The 23,624-nt window shown below is 34.5% G+C and overlaps 1 protein-coding gene and 1 long non-coding RNA gene across 2 annotated transcripts in view; both read right to left on the bottom strand.

The window, feature by feature from the left end:
* LOC114328612 (cyclin-dependent kinase 4) overlaps nucleotides 1-23,624 on the bottom strand; it is a 109,747-nt gene that overhangs the window by 22,030 nt on the left and 64,093 nt on the right. Inside the window, exons 4-5 of the mRNA XM_028277503.2 lie at nucleotides 18,118-18,363; nucleotides 5,604-5,764 (exon numbers count right to left, since the gene is read on the bottom strand). Coding sequence (XP_028133304.1) covers nucleotides 5,604-5,764; nucleotides 18,118-18,363 — 407 coding nt within the window. The remainder of the gene's footprint in view (nucleotides 1-5,603; nucleotides 5,765-18,117; nucleotides 18,364-23,624) is intronic.
* LOC114328614 (uncharacterized) lies at nucleotides 7,216-7,614 on the bottom strand. The gene is made up of 2 exons (XR_003652199.2): nucleotides 7,385-7,614; nucleotides 7,216-7,321 (listed from the first exon to the last, which is right to left on the bottom strand). It is a non-coding gene; the product is annotated as an uncharacterized LOC114328614 (long non-coding RNA).

Here is a 23,624-nt window from a genome sequence, read left to right as displayed (position 1 = left end):
ACATGCTATGCTTCTACTACACACATACTAAAAAGAATATATTCCGACGAATGTTGGTAGTGTATGCTTCGAACATGAAAGGAAAATCATTGTTATGTAGTATAATGTTGATAATTTTATTTTTATTGGACTGCAGTTTGTTAATAAATTTATAAATAAATAGGTATATTATATTGGTGACTGATTTGATTTTAAGTATTTTATTATTAGCAATTTATAAATACATGATATTGGTGTTTGATTTTGAGTATCCTTTAAAATTTATTTTATATCATTCTGTTAAAAGGCCTTCCACAACTAGCAAAAATGTATGAACAAGGAAGTTATTTTAAAGGACAAAAATAATAATAGAAAAATTAGCTTTATGGTGTTTTTTTTATTAATTTTTTTGACAGTATGTTTAAATAAAAAAATGCTGATGACATGAAAATGAAAGTGATACATACTTTTGGCTCAAAACTTTATAGATTATGGGACTTATGTCCCCGTTAAACCTCGGTTAGCTAATCGGGACAGAAAAGTACCTCTTTGGGCCTCTTGCGTTGTAATATGTATAATCATAATATCATCATCATTGGCTCCGCAACCCATGGTGGGTCTTGACCTGTTCCAGAATCAGCTTCCTATCCCTCACCTTAGTTTTCCAATTTCGCACTCCTAATCATAATAATAAGTACAATTGTGTTTATGTCTATGTTATGCATACATTTCTGTCCTGATTAAACCCCGGTTAGCTAATGGCGGTTTAACCGGGACATAAAGTACTGGCGCTATATCTAAATAATAAAGGATTAAAATTCCAAAAACCTTTGTTTTATTGTATTAACCTGTTTATATTGTTAATGCCATACGTATATTATGTTATATCTGTTGAATTGAACTGTACTTTTTAATCCAGAATTTTAACAAATCCTAAACTTTTCCACAATTTCACAAGCATATTTGTGCATTCAAATTAATTGAAATTACATCTTATATATCTATACCTACTAAAAATATTTATTTCTACACAAAAATGTATAAATTAATAATTATAAAGAATGTCTATGTGATTCTTGTAAAATTAACAGTTTAAAATTATTTACAAATTATATTTATAGCTTCAATAAATGTCCTTGTTTCATATTGATTTGGGTCAAACCATGCATAATCTGTATCTGAGAATAAACTTTTATTTAGGAATCCTTTTTAATGAATAAAACAGGACATACATAACCAACTTAGATCCAAAATATGAAAATAAATCCAATATCCAATAATCCAATCAAAGATGTGACAGTGGCAAATACAAAATACAATTGAAGTTAGACGCGTTTCTTGTTTCTCAACGTAATTTGTCCTTCAAACTATCTCGGAAACGGCAACGTTGGAGTTGAGGACACGCACGCGCAAATTAGGGAGCCGCACTGTATCTTTAGCCGCTCCTAAATATTGCAACTATCTTAAATAATTCATATTGTCAATTGAAATTGTCAAATTGACGTATATTTCATACCTTCTGTCAATGAAGCAGAAAAAATATATATTGCTCCACAATATTGATATGATATGCAATTATTATATAAAGGTAAATTTAATTAATTTTATTTTGCTTGCAGTACTATTTTAATAACTAATTTTATTTACTACATACAATTGTTGACGTTTTCATAACATAACCTGAATCTTATTTTTTCTTCTTATTATTTTTTTTGGACTTTGGCCTTGACAATTATCCAGTAACCAGGACTAATATAATTGGCCAATATAATTAAAAGTGCGAATTTTAGTATAGAGCGTAGAAATAGGGGTCGCTTTGCCGAACTTGCACGGTCCCAATAGGCATGTTACCTATTAATGTACTAAACGTGATAGCAGCGGAAAATGAGGAGCGGCTAGAGGAAATTTTAGCACATTTTAGAGGTTATTTTTATAATTTTTTACAAAAATAAAAATATTTAATGTCATTGTCATTTGTCAAAATAAAAGATTCCTTTCTTACAACCAAAACCTACTAAAATCTACTATATTTTCTACCAGATTCTAAAATCTACTAGATTTAAAATTTTCCCACTAAATCACAAGAAATTCTACTAGATCTAGTAGAAAATCTACTAAATTGGCAACCCTGGCGAGGATTAAACTGGCAACCCAAAGAATTAAAAACCCTAGAATAATATTTTCTTTCTTTAAAATGTGTTGCAAACAAAGATAACAGAAAAGATTTACCATAGGCTGCATTCGGAGCAGACAGATCGGAACATACCGAAGCGAAGCATGGCGTCAAAATCCGATGACGATGACTGCCAATCACAGCAAACGTCCATAGAGGTAAATTGACATAGAGAGAGTATCATTCAAAGCGAAGTGACGACGCCATCTTTTTTCTTTGGATTAGTGCTGTTTCACTCTTACGCATATTAAGCTAAGACAGTTGTCCTCCTCTTCCGTGCCTATATTCACACCTTAATGTCATCTTAGTTTCTCGGTACAATGTGCTAGAAAGAGATAGCGCAAACCAGTCGAAGAGATATTGTCGTCAGGACGCGCGGAGTGAAGGCTCACTCTATGTTAATATATACCTATGCAAACGTCCGTGTTGAGTTTAGTCACGTTTAGTGTGGTCTCTTCTAGAACCGTCTATATTCCTTAGAATACGATCGACTCAGGCGATAATGCACGTAGTCCCAATGCTGGACGGTTTGTTGTTTGTTATTATGATACTAAACCGGTAGGGACAACCCACCAGCGTCAGGCCAAATTTCTTATATAGTGACGCAAAGAATACCTAGAACCGCCTCGGTGACCTCTATTCACAATTAAAGTATTTCCGTTTCCCTATGGAACACCCTGTATAAATATATAATATAAATAGGCAGGCTTTCTATAAATAGGCAGCTTGGTTTCGTTTCGATTCAGAAGTGTTCATGTAGCCCCACTGAAGACGTCTCGAGAGACAGAAACGTATGTATGGGGATGGTACATCACCTCTGAACCGAAATGAAACATAAGCTGTTTTTTAATTTTTAATTGAATTACACAGTTAATGTTGGAGGTTATATTGTAATTCTTTGCAGAAAAATATAGAATTCTGATATATTTTTTCAGCGTTTTGGTAAATTTGTGGCTTAGGCCACTTTGCATCTCATAGCATCATTTAAACTTCTCACAATAAAACACTGAAAACTTTTGTTTTCTATGCTTCCACAAAATTTATTATTTACAACTATGTGACTACAGCTGTTTCGGCAGAGTGCCTTTCTCAAGTGATATAATTTACAATGTGTTTGCCTTTTTAAGTCTCTTACTGAAGAGGTTGAGGAGTGGGGAACTGTTTGTCTCGAGTTGGTCATTCAGAATTATATCTGTAAAAAGACTAAGTTTTCACTCTAATGGCATATCAAACAACATAATGCTATTCTACATCCCACCAGAATGAAAACAATGGGAACCATCTCTGGTTACACCTCCGAGGCTTCTACAATTTGCAAGCCATACGGATGCTGAGACTAAGGAAGATGAGGGAATTCTACAATTTACAATTCACGTCCCATCTGCTCAGCGCGGTAAAGTTCCAACGAGAATGGTTCCCTTCATACTCCACACAGAGTAAATGTAAATCAAAAATGAATAACCATTTTCAATTTCGTTGCAAAACGAATGGTACGTGAATTGTAAATTGTAGAATTCCCTCATCTTCCTTAGTCTCAGCATCCGTATGGCTTGCAAATTGTAGAAGCCTCGGAGGTGTAACCAGAGAAGGTTCCCATTGTTTTCATTCTGGTGGGATGCAGAATAGCATTATGTTGTTTTATATGCCATTAGAGTGAAAACTTAGTCTTTTTGCTAGCAGTTGCCGCTAGGGCATCTATGCCATTTCGTTCGTTGCAATCCGGGACTGCACGCTGGGGTTTGTTTTGGTTGGATTAGGGAGAGCAGCATATGTGCCTCCTGATGAGAGACTAATAAGTTTCGAAACCGGTAGGGGTGCTTGCAGCACTCTCTGATTGGACTAGAATATGGTTCGGCTGTGTTTTCGTTTTGCAACGAAATTGAAAATGGTTATTCATTTTTGATTTACATTTACTCTGTGTGGAGTATGAAGGGAACCATTCTCGTTGGAACTTTACCGCGCTGAGCAGATGGGACGTGAATTGTAAATTGTAGAATTCCCTCATCTTCCTTAGTCTCAGCATCCGTATGGCTTGCAAATTGTAGAAGCCTCGGAGGTGTAACCAGAGAAGGTTCCCATTGTTTTCATTCTGGTGGGATGTAGAATAGCATTATGTTGTTTTATATGCCATTAGAGTGAAAACGTAGTCTTTTTGCTAGCAGTTGCCGCTAGGGCATCTATGCCATTTCGTTCGTTGCAATCCGGGACTGCACGCTGGGGTTTGTTTTGGTTGGATCAGGGAGAGCAGCATATGTGCCTCCTGATGAGAGACTAATAAGTTTCGAAACCGGTAGGGGTGCTTGCAGCACTCTCTGATTGGACTAGAATATGGTTCGGCTGTGTTTTCGTTTTGCAACGAAATTGAAAATGGTTATTCATTTTTAATTATATCTGTATTTTTCAGTTTATTAATTGCCATATATTCTAAAAAAGATAGCTTAAGACCTTTATTTTGGATATGCAGAATTTGAAACTCTTCATTGAAAGAATGATTATGATCTACAAGGTGAAGTGCGTATGTAGAAGTGTCTGTTTTGCTATTGTTGAAAGCCCTTTTGTGTTCTGCTATCCGTTTGTCAAAAGTTCTGCCAGTTTGACCGATGTACGTTTTCGGACAGTCAACACAAGTTAGTTTGTACACAACACTCTGTAGTTGCTTTCTCTTTCGGCTTTTATTGTTCTTAATATATTTGCTTAAGTTGTTGTTAGTTCTGAAAGCTGGTATTATTCCTTTCTTTTTTATGCATCTGGCTATTTTTGTTGTTATCTTGCCAGTATATGTGAGAGAGCAGAAGGTACTGGGTTCACATATACTGGCAAGATAACAACAAAAATAGCCAGATGCATAAAAAAGAAAGGAATAATACCAGCTTTCAGAACTAACAACAACTTAAGCAAATATATTAAGAACAATAAAAGCCGAAAGAGAAAGCAACTACAGAGTGGTGTGTACAAACAAACTTGTGGTGACTGTCCGAAAACGTACATCGGTCAAACTGGCAGAACTATTGACAAACGGATAGCAGAACACAAAAGGGCTTTCAACAATAGAAAAACAGACACTTCTACATACGCACTTCACCTTCTAGATCATAGTCATTCTTTCAATGAAGAGTTTCAAATTCTGCATATCCAAAATAAAGGCCTTAAGCTATCTTTTTTAGAATCTATGGAAATTAATAAACTGAAAAATACAGATATAATTCTGAATGACCAACTCGAGACAAACAGTTCCCCACTCCTCAACCTCTTCGGTTAGAGACTTAAAAAGGCAAACACACTGTAAATTATATCACTTGAGAAAGGTACTCTGCCGAAACAGCTGTAGTCACATAGTTGTAAATAATAAATTTTGTGGAAGCATAGAAAACAAAAGTTTTCAGTGTTTTATTGTGAGATAAAATGAACTTCCATCAAGTAACGGTCGAATCCATCAATCATTTAAACTTACCTAAATATTTTACTGAGTTGATCGCCATCGGAAGTACCACAGAAAAGTGGTTTCAAATTATACAGTTCCACGATAATACAGCCAATGGACCAAACGTCTACTGGTGTAGCATAAGCCAGCCCCAGTAAAACTTCAGGCGCTCTGTACCATAGCGTAACCACCTAAAAATCAAGATTTTAATAATTTGTTACTACATTCAATGGATTATGGTTTTGTAACACAATAGAAAAGATGAAGTTCGAGAAAAAGCAAGGTGTGGACAATACATAACAGTGGATATGAGATCAGTAACTGGAGGAGCTAAAAGAAAAGCAAATACAAGCTTCTTCAATTGAAACAAGCAAATTGAACCTAAGCGAGACACAACCTGCACCGGCTAACTGCGTAGACAGTTTTGAGCATCCTACTATCAGTGCATTCGTTCGCAGGTCTCCCTTGGGAACGTTTATCATCGATTCAATTTTTTTCAATTCAATTTATTTCCAAAGAAGAATTTTGTACATTGTAATTAACAATAATATTATATTTAATATAATGCACCCACTTCAGGGAAAAAGCACACTAGGCAACTTAATACCTGTATTGTAACCTTAATCCCTGAAGGTGTACAATCTAATTGTACAATTTTAAACAGTAAGTACTTGTGGCTGGTATAATTTACATACTCTATGATTGACAAAATACAATTGAAAGTGAGAGGAGAGAAGACCTAATCGGCATGGCGCAACTATATTTACTAGAAGACAGTTTGGCTAGAAAATTAATTTTTAGAAAATGTTGAATTCAATTGTTTTAGTTAATATCATATTTTTTATGGTTCTTTTGAACTGTTTATAATTTATTATTGTTTTTATATTTTTTGGCAATAAATTAAATAGAGTTGGACCATAATAAAATAGTGATCGTTTTGTAATTGTCTTGCTGAAAAATGGTACTTTAACCAAAAGTTGTTGAGTTGCCCTTGTATACTTTTGATGTTGATTTATTTTTAACTTACTTGAATTGGAAAATACCCAAATTAATGATTGCTGTATATAAATAGATCGGACACTCATTTGTTTTAGCTCTTTATATAAAAGTGATGTGGAAAAAAGTTTACTTTATCATCGATGTACAGTTTTCTTGGGCCGTGGGACGCGTGACTCGCCGTCAGATGTTTATTTTTACTTATTTTTGTTTGCGAAATGGACTTATCTGAAATGAATACGGATGGTACCTAAGTACAATTTATTATGATAAATAAAAATATTAGCATAGTCAACACCCCGAGTGAAAACTGCGTTTTCTTTGTCATTTTTGGGATTGTTCCTGTCGCTTCCCCGTGATCCTTATAAAAGGTTCTGAGTCTTAACCTTAACTCGTCGACGGTTCCTTTGGAATCCAATCCGCACCTTTCGGCGTCGCGCTGTAATTCCTCTTTGGAAAGACGATTTATCCATGACGTACCCGTCGTGGCACCTGATACTGAGTCTGTGTCTTTATCTGTCGGCATTTTTGGTATTATCCGGGCGTCGAGTAACGACGTTTACTTGCGTATATTCTAACTTTTGCTCGGGCGCCAAATTTGTAACGTGGTAGTTCTTTTAGGACGACAGACTCAGTAAAACACAGGTTGAAAATAAAGCAAATCTATTAATTCTAAATTATATACAAAATAAGTCAAAATAATAATTCAATTTTCTATTTCGTCCCAGCGAAGTCCTCCCCCGGATGGGCGTCTGTAACAGAAGAACAAAATTAACGGCGATATTCAAATATATATTTATCGGGGACTCGCTCACTACGCTTGCCTCCGTTGAAATACGAGTCGCAAATTACCCCACTTCGGTACACCTTGCGTCTCGAGTTGGCCTGCCTAAGTTTGCGAATCACGTCAGTACGGTGCACGTCGCGACTCAGGTCGGCCTGCCTCGCTCACTTCGCTTGGCTGGTTATGGAGCCCAGAACGGTCGTTCAGGACTGACGGATCGTCGCTTGCGGTGCTCTTAAATATCCCTCTGCCGGTGTTGGTTCGGAGAGGTGGAACTTAGTGAGGGCATCTGCGCGCTTTGAGAGAATCGCTCGGTTCCAAGTGGCGACGCGCGCTCGGCGTATCGATGTATCATTACAAATTCTGATAACTTTTGGTAGACTAAATAAGCGGCGATACGAAATTAATAATCGAAGTTATGCCTTTACAAAATCACATTATTAGAAAAATAAGGTGAAAAATTATTCATGTTACTTAAAACCGTGATCGATAAACATATCGTATTACCCTCAAATTTAACTTGTCGGCATATTACATTTTTGTTTATTCATCATCATCAATGGTGCTACAGGCCTATGAAAGAGCCTCGACCTTCCCAAGTCTATTACGCCAGTCGGTCCTATCCATTGCCAACCGTTGCCAGTTTGCTGCGCCTATTTTTCTCCCATCCTCATCTACACCATCTTTCCATCTAAGTTTTGGCCTACCCCTATTTCTACTTCCTACTAATTTTTGTTTATTAGATATTACATTTTTTATGCTTAAAAATTAAAAACGAAATATGCAGATAGTGTTATTTTTTATGAACGATCAGTAGCGGAGGTATTATGAATTATGACCTGCAGTAATTGTAAATGATTGCGATCCTGCAGTAATTGTAAATGATTGTGATCAGAGCAGTAAATTGAGGAATATGAGTTATGACATGACCGAGCTGTAGGGGAGAGATTATTTTAAATATGTAGGTATTATGTGCAGAAATACAATACTCAGTATTTGTACTCAGTACCACTGAGAACCGGTATCAAAAGTAACCGTTACATGTCCTCACTGATTTTGCCCGTCTCTATTCGCCACGTCGATAGCCAACGGTTGTGTTGGGTTGAGTTCAATATGCGGCACGCTAGAAAAATAAATGCACGGGTCACCAGTCCCGCCGGCGCAGGTTGTGTCTGGCTTAGGTTCAATTTGCGCCGGGCCTTATTGTAAGCTTCTTCTTCTTGTAGTGCCTATCCGTTTCGGATGTTGGCGACCATCATGGCAATCTGCACTTTGCACACTGCTGCTCTGAAAAGATTTGTAGTGGTTGTGTTGAACTACGTTCGTAGATTTTTCAGCCAGGAAATCCTTCGCCTTCCTGGTCCTCGCTTTCCCTCTACTTTTCCCTGCAAGACCAGTTGCAGCAGTCCATATCTCTCACTGTTCCTCATGATGTGACCGAGGTATTCGATTTTGGCTGTTTTTATTTTGATTAACAGCTCTTTTTCTTTTTTCATTCTCAGCAAAACACCCTCATTAGTAATGTGGTCGGTATAAGATATCTTCAGGATTCGACGATAAAGCCACAACTCAAAAGCCTCAATTTTCTTGCAGGTGGCGTCTTTGAGAGTCCACGACTCAACTCCGTACAACAGTATAGGAAATATATAACATCGTAGTAATCTGACTTTTATGGGTATCGACAAATCATGACATTTGAACAACTTTGCCATTTTTTGAAATGCAGATCTTGCTTTCTCTATCCTACATTTGATTTCTATAGAATGGTCCCAATTTTCATTGACGTTCGTACCAAGGTAGGTGTATCTTTTTACTCTTTCTATTTGTTGACCATTCACACTGATTCGTCCAAATTGCTGTTCATTCTTAGAGATCATCATACATTTGGTTTTCTTAGTGTTTAGTGAAAGTCCGTATCTCTGACTGACTTCTGCGATTCTGCTCATTAACTCCTGTAGGGCTTCAGAACTGTCAGCGAATACCACAGTGTCGTCTGCGTATCTTATGTTATTGATACATTCTTCGTTAATTCTAATTCCGGCTTCAACATCATCCAATGCTTCTTGAAAGATTTCCTCAGAGTAGATGTTAAACAGCAGTGGGGATAGTATACATCCCTGACGGACCCCACGTTTGATTTTGATATCGTCGGATTCTCCTGCCTCTGTCCGGATAGATGATGTTTGATTCCAGTACAGATTGCTGATAATCCTTAAATCACAGGTGTTTATTCCAATATTGGTTAATATCTCCATCAGCTTGTCGTGCTTTACTGTATCGAACGCTTTATGGTAATCAATGAAACATGCATAAATATCGCAATTCACGTCTCTACATCGTTGAAATAGCACTTGTATACTAAATAGAGCCTCTCTTGTACCCACTGCATTTCGAAAACCAAATTGTGTTCGGCTGATTTTTTCTTCGCACAGTCTATATATCCTTTGATGTATAATTTTTAGAAATAGCTTTAAAATATGGCTCATTAAGCTGATGGTTCGGAAATCACTGCAGGATACGGACTTTGTTTTCTTTGGTAAAGCAACAAACGTCGACTTCAACCATGCTTTTGGTATTACTCCGCTTAAATATATGTCGTTAAATATTTTGGTTAGGCGTTGAGTACCGTCGGTGTCAAATAGTTTTATGAGTTCAGCATATGCATTGTCAGGTCCAGGAGCTTTGCCATCTTTTAGTTGTGATATTGCTCTTTCCACTTCACCTGATGTGATTGGTAAGTGGTCATCACATATGTAGGATGGAGGTTGTTCGGATCTAGTATCATCAAAAAGTTCCTGTATGTATTTTGTCCATATGCAGATTTCTTGATTTCTGTCTGTGATGATATTCCCCTGTTGGTCTCGCAATTTGCTAGCTGTGTTGGATTTCTGAAGACCAGCTGCTTGTTTCACCTTTTTATGCATGTTAAACGTATCATGTTTTTGCTCTAATGACTCTATCTCTTCACACTGTGATTTTAACCAATTTTCTTTGGCCTTTCTTATTTCAGTTCTTATTTGTCTCTGAATCGTGTTGTACATTATTTTGTTGTTTTTTGATTTTCTTCTTTCTTCCATAAGTTGTAGTATATTGTCGTTCATCCAACTTTTTCTCATCTCTTTCTTTTCTATTAGATGTTCTTCTCTGATGTTGTTAAAGGTTTCACATATATTTTGGAGTGATTCTTCGGCATTATATGTTTGCTCCATATTAATTAGCTTCTCTGAAAGAATCTGTGCGACTGTCTCTTTTGTTTTCTTATCTTTTAGTATTCTCATATCGCACTTTTTGTTGCTGTTCTTTTTTGCAACCTTCTTGAATCTAAACCTAAATTTACCAACAACAGGAACATGATCTGATGATACGTCAGCACCGGGGTAACCCTTAACCGATAGGCATCCATTACGGAATCTCTTGTTCACCATTATGAAGTCAATTTGATTCCGTATTACGTTTCCTGGTTGATCTTGCGGGGAGACCCAGGTGTACAAGCGTCTTGGTGGTAGTTTGAAGAATGTGTTTAGTATTGTAAATTCTTCTTCTTCTACAAACAGTTTTAATCTGTCTCCCCTTTCATTTCTCTGTCCTAGACCAAAATCACCTATGAATTCACCGCTTCTCCCTTTACCAATTTTCGCATTGAAGTCACCCATAATGATAGTTATATCTTCTTTTTTAAGTCGCTTAAGTGACTTTATCAACAACTCATAGAATTGCTCTAGATCTTCTTCTGGTTTATCGCTCGTGGGGGCATACACTTGTAATATATTTAATTTGACGGGGCTAGTATTCAGTTGGATTATTATTAATCTTTCAGAAATAGGTATAACATTTGTAACATATTGACGTAATTGGGGAGACACGATTATTCCAACCCCATATATATGTTGACCATCGTCATTTCCTGAGTGGTATACCATATGGTTGTCAACAATACAAGCACCACTATTTGGCCACCTCATTTCGCTTATTGTAAGCACGTAACTGAAACTGAGGCGCTCATGGCAACAATTGCCTAACCCACAACTCACAATTTTACCAAAACGCTTTTATTTTAAACTTATCTCTTATTTACTCTGCATCTCAAAATACTCTTAAGTATTTTCAGATGCAGAGTGGCTCAATCATTGGTTGCTTGAGTCACTGTGCATCTGAAAAACCTTAAATAAGAGATAACTTTCATGTAATATGAGCGTTTTGGCAAAATTGTGGATGGTGGGTTAGACCACTGTTGCTCTGACCACCTCCATTCTGAAATGTTAGTTACGTTTGTAAACGTCACACTGATCACTTCCTATCATTTGTATTTGATTGCGATTTTGACTATTGCGACTTCAAAATGGTATTTGTTGTTATAGTGCGGCAGATTCGTGCAAATATTATAAGAATTGTTGTTCATTTAATGGTAGAAGCATATAATTTGGACCACATATACTACACATACAAAGGTTCAAATTTAGATATGAGGCCATCCCAGATTTTACCTTTTACAAAAATGGCGGGCATTCAAAATGGCGACCATACAAATGTGACTAATAGCACGATAACTTTTAAACGAAAAGTCCGACTTCAACCAAATTTGGTACATGGGTTCTTTTTTTGATGTATAAGATCGAGCTCCTGAACCGGAAGAATCGGTTTACCAGAAATTGTGTTGTTCCTAACTTTTTATGTCAAAATATGTTGTTTTTTTTTCAATTATTTCACCATGTATATATTAATTTTTCAAAAAGGTAATACCAGCATTGAAAAATGCGTAAAAATATTTTTAGGAAATATTTTGAACTTTTCAGTTATGTTAGTTACCATGTAATAAATACCATAACTTATCTTCCCATGTATAATACCTATGTATGTGCGGCAGATTCGTGCAAATATGTATAATAATTATTGTGCATTTAATGGTAGAAGCATATAATTTGCACCACATATACTACACATACAAAGGTTCAAATTTAGATATGAGGCCATCTCAGATTTTGCCCTTTACAAAAAAGACGGGCATTCAAAATGGTGACTATAAATATATGTGACTAATAGCACGCTAACCTTTGAACGAAAAGTCCGATTTCAACCAAATTTGGTATATAGGTTCTTTTTTTATGTATAAGATCGATCTCTTGAACCGGAAGAATCGGTTTACCAAAAGTTGTGTTTTCCTGATTTTTTTGTAAAAATATGTTGTTTATTTTTTCAATTCTTTCACCCTGTATATATTAATATTTCAAAAAGGTAATACCGGGGTTGAAAAGAGCGTAAAAATATTTTTTAAGAAATATTTTGAACCCTTTAGTTATACAGTGGAACCCCGATAAGTCGGCCTCCAATAACCCGGAAGTCCGGCTAACCCGGACCGATTTTCATCAGATAAACATTTTGATTTTCAATATTTTGTATTTTGACAATGACCCGATTTGGGCGTCGAAACGTTAATAAAATTATTTTTTTTTAAATTGTGGCTTATTTCCCCTCAAAATAGTTAATTATCAGACAAATTTTTCAACAATAAAAATGTATGTAATATGATATTTGAGAGATAATGTGTATAAAGACTATTTAAAAAATTCTTTTATAAACAATGATCTTTAGTTTTCACTGTTCTTAACCCGCCAGTGGTCGCTATATGAGATTTTCTGGGAATTCACAGAATTTTTTTTCTGGGAAATTATACGCTCTGTAGTTCCTTCTAGTCTCCTAACTATCCTCCCTCGACAATCTAATAGACTCGTCCGCTTAGATAGTGACTCAGTTGACCTAATATCACCCAATTGTTGAGTCAGCGCGCTTCAAGTGAGACATTCTCTCATCAAGCGACCACCCGCGTTACGAACTGTACATAAAAATTAATTTTATTTTGGCACTTAAAACCTGAAATAATGTAAAAAAAAATTGTAATTATTGTCATCAATCAATTTTTCCAGAGCATTCTTGTTATATTTGTGTGCTGTGCCGTAAATTATCAAGATACGGAGATTGATTAATATTTGTTTAATTCCGATTATTTCTTTTTTTTTTAATTATATTATTATCTATATTATGTTATATTATTTTTTTCTTATTATTAGTTAATAAAAAAAGTTTAAAAGCTGTTTTAAAAATTTTATTTTGTAAAAAAAGGCAAAATTTGGATATGTGAGAGAAAATCTCACGCGCGACCACTGGCGTAACAATTGACCTAGCGACCAATGCCGGGTTAAATAACATAACATCCTTGTGACTGTATTGTGTGTCTTGTATTGTTCGCTTCCGTTTGCTTACGTTTGTGTTTGGTGTTTTTAGTAATTTAGATGTGTAGGTACTGTGCATATTTATAAATATATTTCATGTTATTTCAATTCTAACGGAGTTTATCTGTAAGTATACCGTATTTTATTAATTTTTACCATATTTTTCGGCTAACCCGGATTTTCGATAACTCGGATCGGCCGCGGTCCCGATTAATCCGAGTTATCGAGGTTCCACTGAATTAATTACCATTTAATAAATGCGTAACGTATCGTCACATGTACGTACCTATGTGCGGCAGATTAGTGCAAATAATAATACAGGGGAACCTCGATTATCCGTCTCTCCATTAACCGTCACGTCTGTTAACCGTCAGGGTCCGTACATAAGCGAAGTAATACTAAAAAGAGCGTGAAATAAATTATGGCCTGAATGAACTGAAGATGAAAATGCTTCCATGACAGAAGAGCGTGGTGCGGTAACAGATGAAGTTATGGCTGAATCAACTATTTTGTTTTCGTTGCCTAAAGACGAGATAAAGGAATGGTTAATTTGTGATGAGGACGCAAACGGCTATCGATTGCTGACAGATGATGAAATCGTTGAAATGGCAACAGAGGCGAACGAAACAGATTCAGAAGCTGACACAGACTTGGAATTTGACGGTGGGATGTTGATGATGCTATTGCAAGTAACAAAGATTTGCGTTAAGAAGCTAGAGAAGCTGCATCGCACATGCAATAGTTCATCGAGTGGTATTCTCGACAAGATAAGAAGCCAATAAAGTAGATTGCATAAGCTTATGCCATTAAGAAATTCAGCCGTTGCAAAAGATGAAGCAACAGTAAAACAAAGACTTCAGAACATTTTAAACAAAATTGATTCGATTGTTGGAACAAAAATCCCTCTTATATTGTCAAACAAAACATACAAGTATAATTTGTAATGAATTTTACTGTGAATTTTTAATTTTTTGTAATGTTCTGTTAACCGTCTTTTCGATTATCCGTCATACCCTTGGTCCGGTGCCTTGACGGATAATCGAGGTTCCACTGTATAAGAATTATTGTGCATTTAATGGTAGAAGCATATAATTTGGACGACACATATTACACATACAATGATTCAAATTTAGATATGAGGCCATCTCAGATTTTGTCTTTTACAAAAGTGGCGGGCATTCAAAATGAATCTGCCGCCCATAGGTACATGTGAACATACGTTATGCATTTATTAATATGCAAAATATTTCTTAAAAAATATTTTTACACTCTTTTCAATGGCGGTATTACCTTTTTGAAAAATTTATATATACAGGGTGAAAGAATTGAAAAAGAAACAACATATTTTTAGATAAAAAAAAAAAACAGTAAAAACACAACTTCTGGTAAACCGATTCTTTCAGTTCAAGACCTCGATCTCATTCATAAAAAAAAAAGAACCTAGATACCAAATTTGGTTGAAATCTGACGTCTCGTTCAAAAGTTATCGTGCTATTAGTCATATATGTATAGTCGCCATTTTGAATGTCCGCCATTTTTATAAAAAAACAGAAACTGAGATGGCCTCATATCTAAATTTGAACCTTTATTTGTGTAGTATATGTGGTCCAAATTATATGCTTCTACCATTAAATGCACAATAATTTTTATATTTGCACCAATCTGCCGCACATAGGTACATGTGAAGATACGTTATGTATTTATTAAATGGTAATTAACATAACTAAAAAGTTCAACATATTTCCTAAAAAATATTTTTACGCTCTTTTTAATGGCAGTATTAACTTTAAAAAATTAATACATACAGGGTGATAGAATTGAAAAAAAAAAACAACATATTTTTACATAAAAACCATGAAAAACACAACTTCTGGTAAACCGATTCTTCCGGTTCACGACCTCGATCTTATACATCAAAAAAAGAACCTATATACCAAATTTGGTTGAAATCTGAAGTCTCGTTCAAAAGTTATCGTGCTATTAGTCACATATGTATAGTCGCCATTTTGAATACCCGCCATTTTTGTAAAAGGCAAAATCTGAGATGGCCTCATATCTAAATTTGAACCTTTATCCCTTTGATCGCTGGGAGCTTCGCTGGTATCGTCAAATAGCGGGTTACTAGTGCAACTTCAGTTGGAAATTTAATGAGAAAAGTATTGTGAAACAAACAGCAAATACAAATACAATAGCAAAACAAAACAACAGCAAACAAATGTTTCACACTTATTTATTTTTTAATTCTTATCGTGTAATATTGACAACGCAAAGAAGTAATTAGATTGTAATCGATGGTTAATATCAGTAAGTACAGAATTTATGATTTATTATGATTATTTTTTTAAGTGAAAACCAGAAATTGTTCTGTAACACACTTAAGAGCATGAGAAAACCAAAACCAAATACATTGAAAAACGTGAAGGATAAAAATGGAACCATACTTACAGAAGAGAATAAGATTATGGAGAGGTGGAGAGAATACTTTGAAGAACTCTTGGAAGTGGAACAAGTAGAAGGAGATAAGATAAAACAAAACAAAAATAAACACATTCCACAAGAGCAACAGGAACAGATAGGAAATATAACACAAAAAGAATTAACAAATGCAATCAACAAAATCAAAATGGGAAAAGCACCGGGGCATGACGATATAACTGCAGAAATGGTCAAATATATGAATGAAGAAAGACAACAAGAATTACTAAACATCATGAACCAAGCTAAAAATGAAAAGAAAGTACCACTAGACTGGCAGATAAGCATTATAACACCACTGCATAAAAAAGGACATAGCAAAGAATGCTCAAACTATAGAGGAATAACACTTGGCAGCACAGTAGGAAAACTTTATGCTAGTATACTAGAAAACAGGCTAAGAGAAAAACTAGAACACACCTTTGAGGAGAGAGGTTTCAGAAAAGAAAGAGGGACGAACGATCAGATTTTCATAATAAGAAAAATAATAGAAAAAGCTCTTAAAACAGAAAAAGAAATACATGTATATTTCATAGATATGGAAAAAGATTTCGACAGAATTAAAAGAGAAGATATTTGGAAAATACTAGAGAAGAGAAAAATTGAACAAGATCTAATAGGATGCATCCAGAGTTTATACGAAAAAACGAAAAGCTATGTGAGGACAAGAAATGAAAAATCAAAAGTATTCGACAGCAACATTGGATTAAAACAGGGTTGTATCCTGAGTCCACTACTCTTTAACCTAGTACTAGATGACGTAATAAAAGATGACAAATAGAGAAAATATAATGTAGGATATTGGAAGTTGAGAATGATACAAATAACAGAACTATGCTACGCAGACGACCAGGTGATCATTGGGGAGTCAGAAAAACAATTACAAGAAAATATAAACATATTGTATGAAGAGCTAAAAATCCGAAACATGAAAATAAACAAAGAAAAATCAAAAACAATGATAATTGGAAGACAAAAAGGAAAGCATGAAATAGAAGTAGATGGCAAGCAACTTGAACAGGTAGACAGATATAAGTATTTGGGGGTAATCGTAAGCCGGGATGGAAAATTAGAAGATGAGATAAATGAAAGAATTGCAAAGACTGGTAAGGCTGTACAATATTATTAAGAGTAACTTTTTAAAAAAGATAGAAATACCAAGAATATAAAAACGGAAATAGTAAAAAAGATTGCGAAACCCACTCTAACCTATGCCTGTAAATCTTGGGCATTAATAAAAAGGCAAAAGAATAGACTAATAAGCACAGAAATGAGATTTTTGAGAACAATAGAGGGGAAAACAAGGAAAGATAAAATTAGAAATCAAACCTTTAGAGAAAATATGAAAATACACCCAGTTACAACAACGATTAAACAACAAAAGGACAACTTAGATGGCTCGGACATGTACTGAGAAGAGGAGAAGAGAAAATAGTAAGACAAATATATGACGCGAGAGATATGAGAAGAAAGAAGAGAGGAAGACAAAGACGTGGACAGAAGAAGTGAGGGAAGCGGCCGACAAAAGAGGAATAAAATGGGAGGAAACAAAAGCATTGGCCATAGATAGAAGGAAATGGAAGGAAATGTGGAAGAAAACGACGGAGAACCTAACTCCGTAATAACTCACACCGAAAGGTTGACGAGTTCTGGATTAAGTAAGTAAGTATTTTTTTAAGATCTTCCTTATCATTTTGACGTTATATTGACTACGAATATTAGTTTCCTTCTTTCGTACTTCCGATACTTTCATAATTATCGTGTAGATGGCGCTAAATTAATAGATAAATTATATTATAACAATGTTAAAAAAACCAAATTTCAGTATTTAAAACGTAAGTATATTTAAAGTAAAAATATACGCCACAACTTTGGCCAACTAATATTTTTTCCTAATAATGTTTTTAATTTCAATGGTTTAAATTATTCACTTTGACATTTTCAACCGAAGTTCACTGACTTGTCACTACTGGCTCTCACGAAATTTTCAGTATCCCCTCTACCTATGAGCTCACAGCGGATAGTTAAAATGTTCAAATTCTATTTAAAACAGTTTACTTACTACTGATGTCAGCTGCATTTCACAATCGTAGATCTTGGCCAAACCAAAGTCTGCCAATTTGATGTGTCCATCATGGGTGACCAGCAAGTTTTGAGGCTTCAGATCTCTATGGATGACTCGAATGCTGTGCAAAAAATCCACGCCCCTTAGAATTTCTTTACATAAATTTCTGATATGTATTGTACTGAATCCATTTGGATGTCTGTCTATGTATGTTGCCAAGTCTTGTTCCACATGTTCAAATACCTGTAACATAAAAAGTATGTTTTGCATTGTTATTGCTGTGACTGTAAATGTAGTTACTTATAGCACAGATTAACATAACACAGATACGAAAGCTATGCGATGAGGCCTGTACAGAAATTGGTAACCTTGAAACTAAGAAGCACCGTTGTTATGCCGGTGTTTGCACCAATACAATGGATAACTTACAAAATAGTTTGTTTGGTCTATAATACTTACTCTTACACCTGATTTGATATTTTTACTATATTTACACTAAAAATTACGACAAACAAAACTTAACAAAATAGTGGTTATTTAATAAATTTCTGTATTAAACGAAAAAGTATAAAACGTAGCTTTGAAGTGAACAGGAAATAAATATATGTAATTTGTGAATTCTAGGTACCTATGTCCTTAGCAAAATAAGTGTAAGTAAACTGGCTGTTATAAAAGTGACAGTCGTTAAAAATTTCTGTGTAAATTGAAAAAGTATAAAAAAGTAGCTTTGAAATGAACAAAAAATAAGTATAATAGGTAATTTGGGAATTCCAGGTATGGCCTTAACAAAACAAGAGAAAGTAGTTAATATAATAATTTGGAAGTTCCAGGTATATCCTTAATAAAACAAGGGAATGTAGTAAAATGGCTGTTAGAATAAAAACAATTTTAGCTTATAATGCACAACAAATTATTTTATATGAGATTTTATAACTAGCTGTAGATAAGAAAATGTCAAAATTGGTAGGTACTTAACAAGAAATTTTGATTTACATCAGTTTCTCAGCAAGACACTTTTTTACGACGTCGGATTAAACTTGCACGTGTCTCACTCGAAAATTGGCAAACAGCCGTAGGTCTCTATTGGTACATTTCAACGAATAAAAATTTTTAGTCTGATAAATAGTTTAACAATGTACGATATTGAAAAGTTAAGATATGGATGGTCAAAAAATATTTTTGACATCTCTTTAAACAAAGTTTTAGAAACTCCACTTTTGCAAGAAAATTGATCAAAATGGATAACATACAGGGTGCGCCAAACCTCTGGTTTTCTTTGATTACGGCTAAACAAAGGGATATACACAAAAAATGTTTATAACAAAACTAATTTCTATCAATGACATCTATAATTTAAATGTGTTTTTAACAAAACACCCTATATAATAAGTCGTTTTTGAATATATTTTTTAAAAAATATGAAGACTATTAGGTTTTATAGGTATAAAGTTAATAATTTTCGAAATATTTACACTATTATTGAGAAAAATTGTAATATTTAAAGGGTTGTGGATTAGATTTCCAAGATAACAAAAATTTAAATGACATGCCAAAGTTTTTCCACTGCAGTGTTATTTTTAAATAATTTAATATCTTTGACATGTAGCCATACAGTGTGATCACTGATCACTATTTGCCAATCCGAAATTTTATCAGAATTTATAAAGCCAGTGTAAGACCAATAATGACATATGCATCAGAAACAAGACCCGATACAGCCACAACACAAAGACTACTGGAAAGGGCAGAGATGAGAGTACTGAGAAGAATTACTGGAAATACGCTGAGAGATCGAAAGAGGAGTGAAGAAATTACAAGACAATGTAACATACATTGTATAATTGGGAGACACGTGTGGTCAAAGTAGCAAGAGATAAATCACCAACCGGTAAAAGAAGTATCGGCGGACCGCGCAAAAGATGGAGTGATAACCTTCCATAGAGGTATCAATCCGCCAATGAACAAGCAGAATTGCTGATCAAGAGAAGAAGAAAATTTTTTCATTTTTTAATGGAACACCCTGCATACTATTATTGCATTTTGCAATAGATAATATTACAAGCTTTCTTTTGGTAAAAGGTTATATGTACCAATATTTTTTTTCACGTTTATCAAAATAATACTTGGAAAAAAACTATAGCAACTATTTCTAACACACCGAGCTTGAATTACCATTTAATATAAAGTTCAAACATTAATATAATTAATATTATATAATTATGATATAAGTAATATACCGCTTAATCAGTATTTGGAAATTAAATCAATTTATTAATGACAATACAAATGTACCTTACCTTAGGCAATCTAAACAACGATATTACTTGACCCATTTTAGATAAACACCCTTCACAAATACACTTCTATCCAACCATTTTTATAAATAAGTATAGCAATACTATTTAAATTTCACACTTGTAGAATAGAAAAAATACTAATAATACCACTAAAGCGCATATACTATCTAAACGCAGCTTGATTATTTTCGAACTGAAAATAAGCTTGGGCCTACATACTAAATCAAATACTCTCTTGGTAACTCAGAGTGGGCGGAGCTTACCAAAAGTCGGTACAAGAATGATCGCCGGTGTTTCGCATCTGTGTTATGTTAATCTGTGCTTATAGTTATTATTTCTGCCATGCGAAATGGGTTTCATGACATCTCGTAACGCGACAGTTCGTAACCGGACAACTGGTAACAAACAATTCGTAACAGCGACAGTTCGTAACGGCGACAGTTCGTAACTATACAAATTGTTAACGTGGAAACTAAATGTTATTACAATTATAAATGAAACTATGTTTATCAGTTTAACGAATCAGTATTAGGATAAACATTTTTAAGGAATTTAATATTTCGTGTTTCAGAATACAGTAAGGTCTCTTTTTATGCGGATTTTTTTAATGCGATTTTGAAGTTATGCGGTTTGTATTTCATCCAACAATTTCTATTATTAGTAACTAGTATAATTAATATTAACTATTCCCATCCAGATGCCATTAATTTGAGGATTTGCAATTCGGGTATTCCCCTTGTTCCTTGTAGCATGTAGCTACTACATCAATCTGAGTTTCGCATTGAAAGGTATAACCTGTAATTCTTTTGAAATTAAATTTAAATGTTTAAGTATTTAAGAGTTTAAAATGTTGCTGATTTCAAGTTGCAGTATAATAAACAGCGCATTTTGATTTCTGGATTGAAACATTTAATTAAGTGTCATAAAGTTTTTATGTTTCATTAGAAGAGGTTCTAAGAAGAGCTACTAAAAACATCAAACACATACAATTTTTGGTGGACAAACGTCCACATTTTATGTGATTTTAGAAACCTACGGAACGTATCCCTACTTTTTCAATGCAAGAGTAAAGTCTTTTTTTATGCGATTTTTTTATATGCGCTTTTCTGTAGAACGTATCCACCGCATAAAACGAGACCTTACTGTACATATAATAATAATATTTATTTATGATATAAGTGTTAAAAGTACACGTTTAAGGCACGCATGTGAAAGTTTGCAGAATGAGCGAAGCGAATTCTGCAATTCACATGAGTGCCTTAAAAATGTACTTTTGAACACGTATATAACAATATTTTTTCTACAAACGTCTTATATATCAACAATTATAATTTATTTATTCTCAATTACAGGACAATATCTACAAAAACTTTTACTTGAACTTGACTGACATTCCATTTTTATATTTTTCTTGACATTACATCAAAACTGCCTATACTGTCAATACGTAAATCATAACAACTATAGAATAACATCTTACTTTTATTGTTGTATATTCTAACAAATTTTAATAGTTTTTTTCTACAAACGTGTTAAAAATGTAATAATACAGTTTAAGGCCATCGGTACATAATTTGCAAATATTTTACGGGTATCCCTACTTTTTCTGTCTTTACACGGCAAATTACGTGTAGTAAAATTCACACTGGATGGATATGTAAACATTACTAGAATGTCATTCTACTTGAAAATGTCATCATTAATTTAAGCTTTAACTACACGCGCTGGCGTATTTTGTACGCTAGATATAAGAATTCTACTGCAAATATATTTAAAAATTTAATTTTTGACCTTGTTTATCTCTCTAACCTATCACTGGAATGTGCTTTACAATTTGGTTTTAGTTTCGTTATAATCGGCGTTCTGGGAAGATCGTAATTTACAGTTTATTATTTGTTGTTTCCGGTGGTGGACAATATACGCCACGATTATATTGGTAGAAGTCGTAATGTGAGTACATATTTTAATTGTTTTTTAGTCATTATGGCACAAAATATATTTTTCTTTATAAACAATACTTTTTCTCATGTAAAAAATCACATTTCAAAAAATTTTTTATTAGTAATATTACTTATCATGGAATCCAGTTATTCCATGATTCCAGTTATAAATTTCAATTGGCTTACTGAGAAGGAACTTCAAGTATTCACTGATGCCGAATAAGGTTTATAACAAACACTAAGTGTATTAAAAAAAAAAAAAATAAACAAATCCGCTGTTTTTAAGTGTATTTTCTTGTGGCGTATAAAGTACGCCACGCGTGTAGTTATGTTATAACTTGATGCGCGGGTAGTTAAAGGTTAAAGAGATGGCTTTTGAATGTTCTTGGATAACTGTTATTTTTATAAAAAAAGACTAAGTTTTCACTCTAATGACATATAAAACAACATAATGCTATTCTACATACCACCAGAATGAAAACAATGGGAACCTTCTCTGGTTACACCTCCGAGGCTTCTACAATTTGCAAGTCATACGGATGCTGAGACTAAGGAAGACGAGGGAATTCTACAATTTACAATTCACGTCCCATCTGCTCAGCGCGGTAAAGTTCCAACGAGAATGGTTCCCTTCATACTTCACACAGAGAAAAATGTAAATCAAAAATGAATAACCATTCTCAATTTCGTTGCAAAACGAAAATACAGCCGAACCATATTCTAGTCCAATCAGAGAGTGCTGCAAGCACCTCTACCGTTTCGAAACTTATTAGTCTCTCATCAGGAGGCACATATGCTGCTCTCCCTGATCCAACCAAAACAAACCCCAGCGTGCAGTCCCGGATTGCAACGAACGAAATGGCATAGATGCCCTAGCGGCAACTGCTACCAAAAAGACTAAGTTTTCACTCTAATGGCATATAAAACAACATAATGCTATTCTACATACCACCAGAATGAAAACAATGGGAACCTTCTCTGGTTACACCTCCAAGGCTTCTACAATTTGCAAGCCATACGGATGCTGAGACTAAGGAAGATGAGGGAATTCTACAATTTACAATTCACGTCCCATCTGCTCAGCGCGGTAAAGTTCCAACGAGAATGGTTCCCTTCATACTCCACACAGAGAAAAATGTAAATCAAAAATGAATAACCATTCTCAATTTCGTTGCAAAACGAAAATACAGCCGAACCATATTCTAGTCCAATCAGAGAGTGCTGCAAGCACCTCTACCGGTTTCGAAACTTATTAGTCTCTCATCAG

This window comes from Diabrotica virgifera, chromosome 6 (genome assembly GCF_917563875.1).
Source record: "Diabrotica virgifera virgifera chromosome 6, PGI_DIABVI_V3a".
NCBI lineage: Eukaryota > Metazoa > Arthropoda > Insecta > Coleoptera > Chrysomelidae > Diabrotica > Diabrotica virgifera.
The sequence above is the reverse complement of the archived record's forward strand: the minus strand, read 5'-3'. Positions and strand labels throughout refer to the sequence as shown.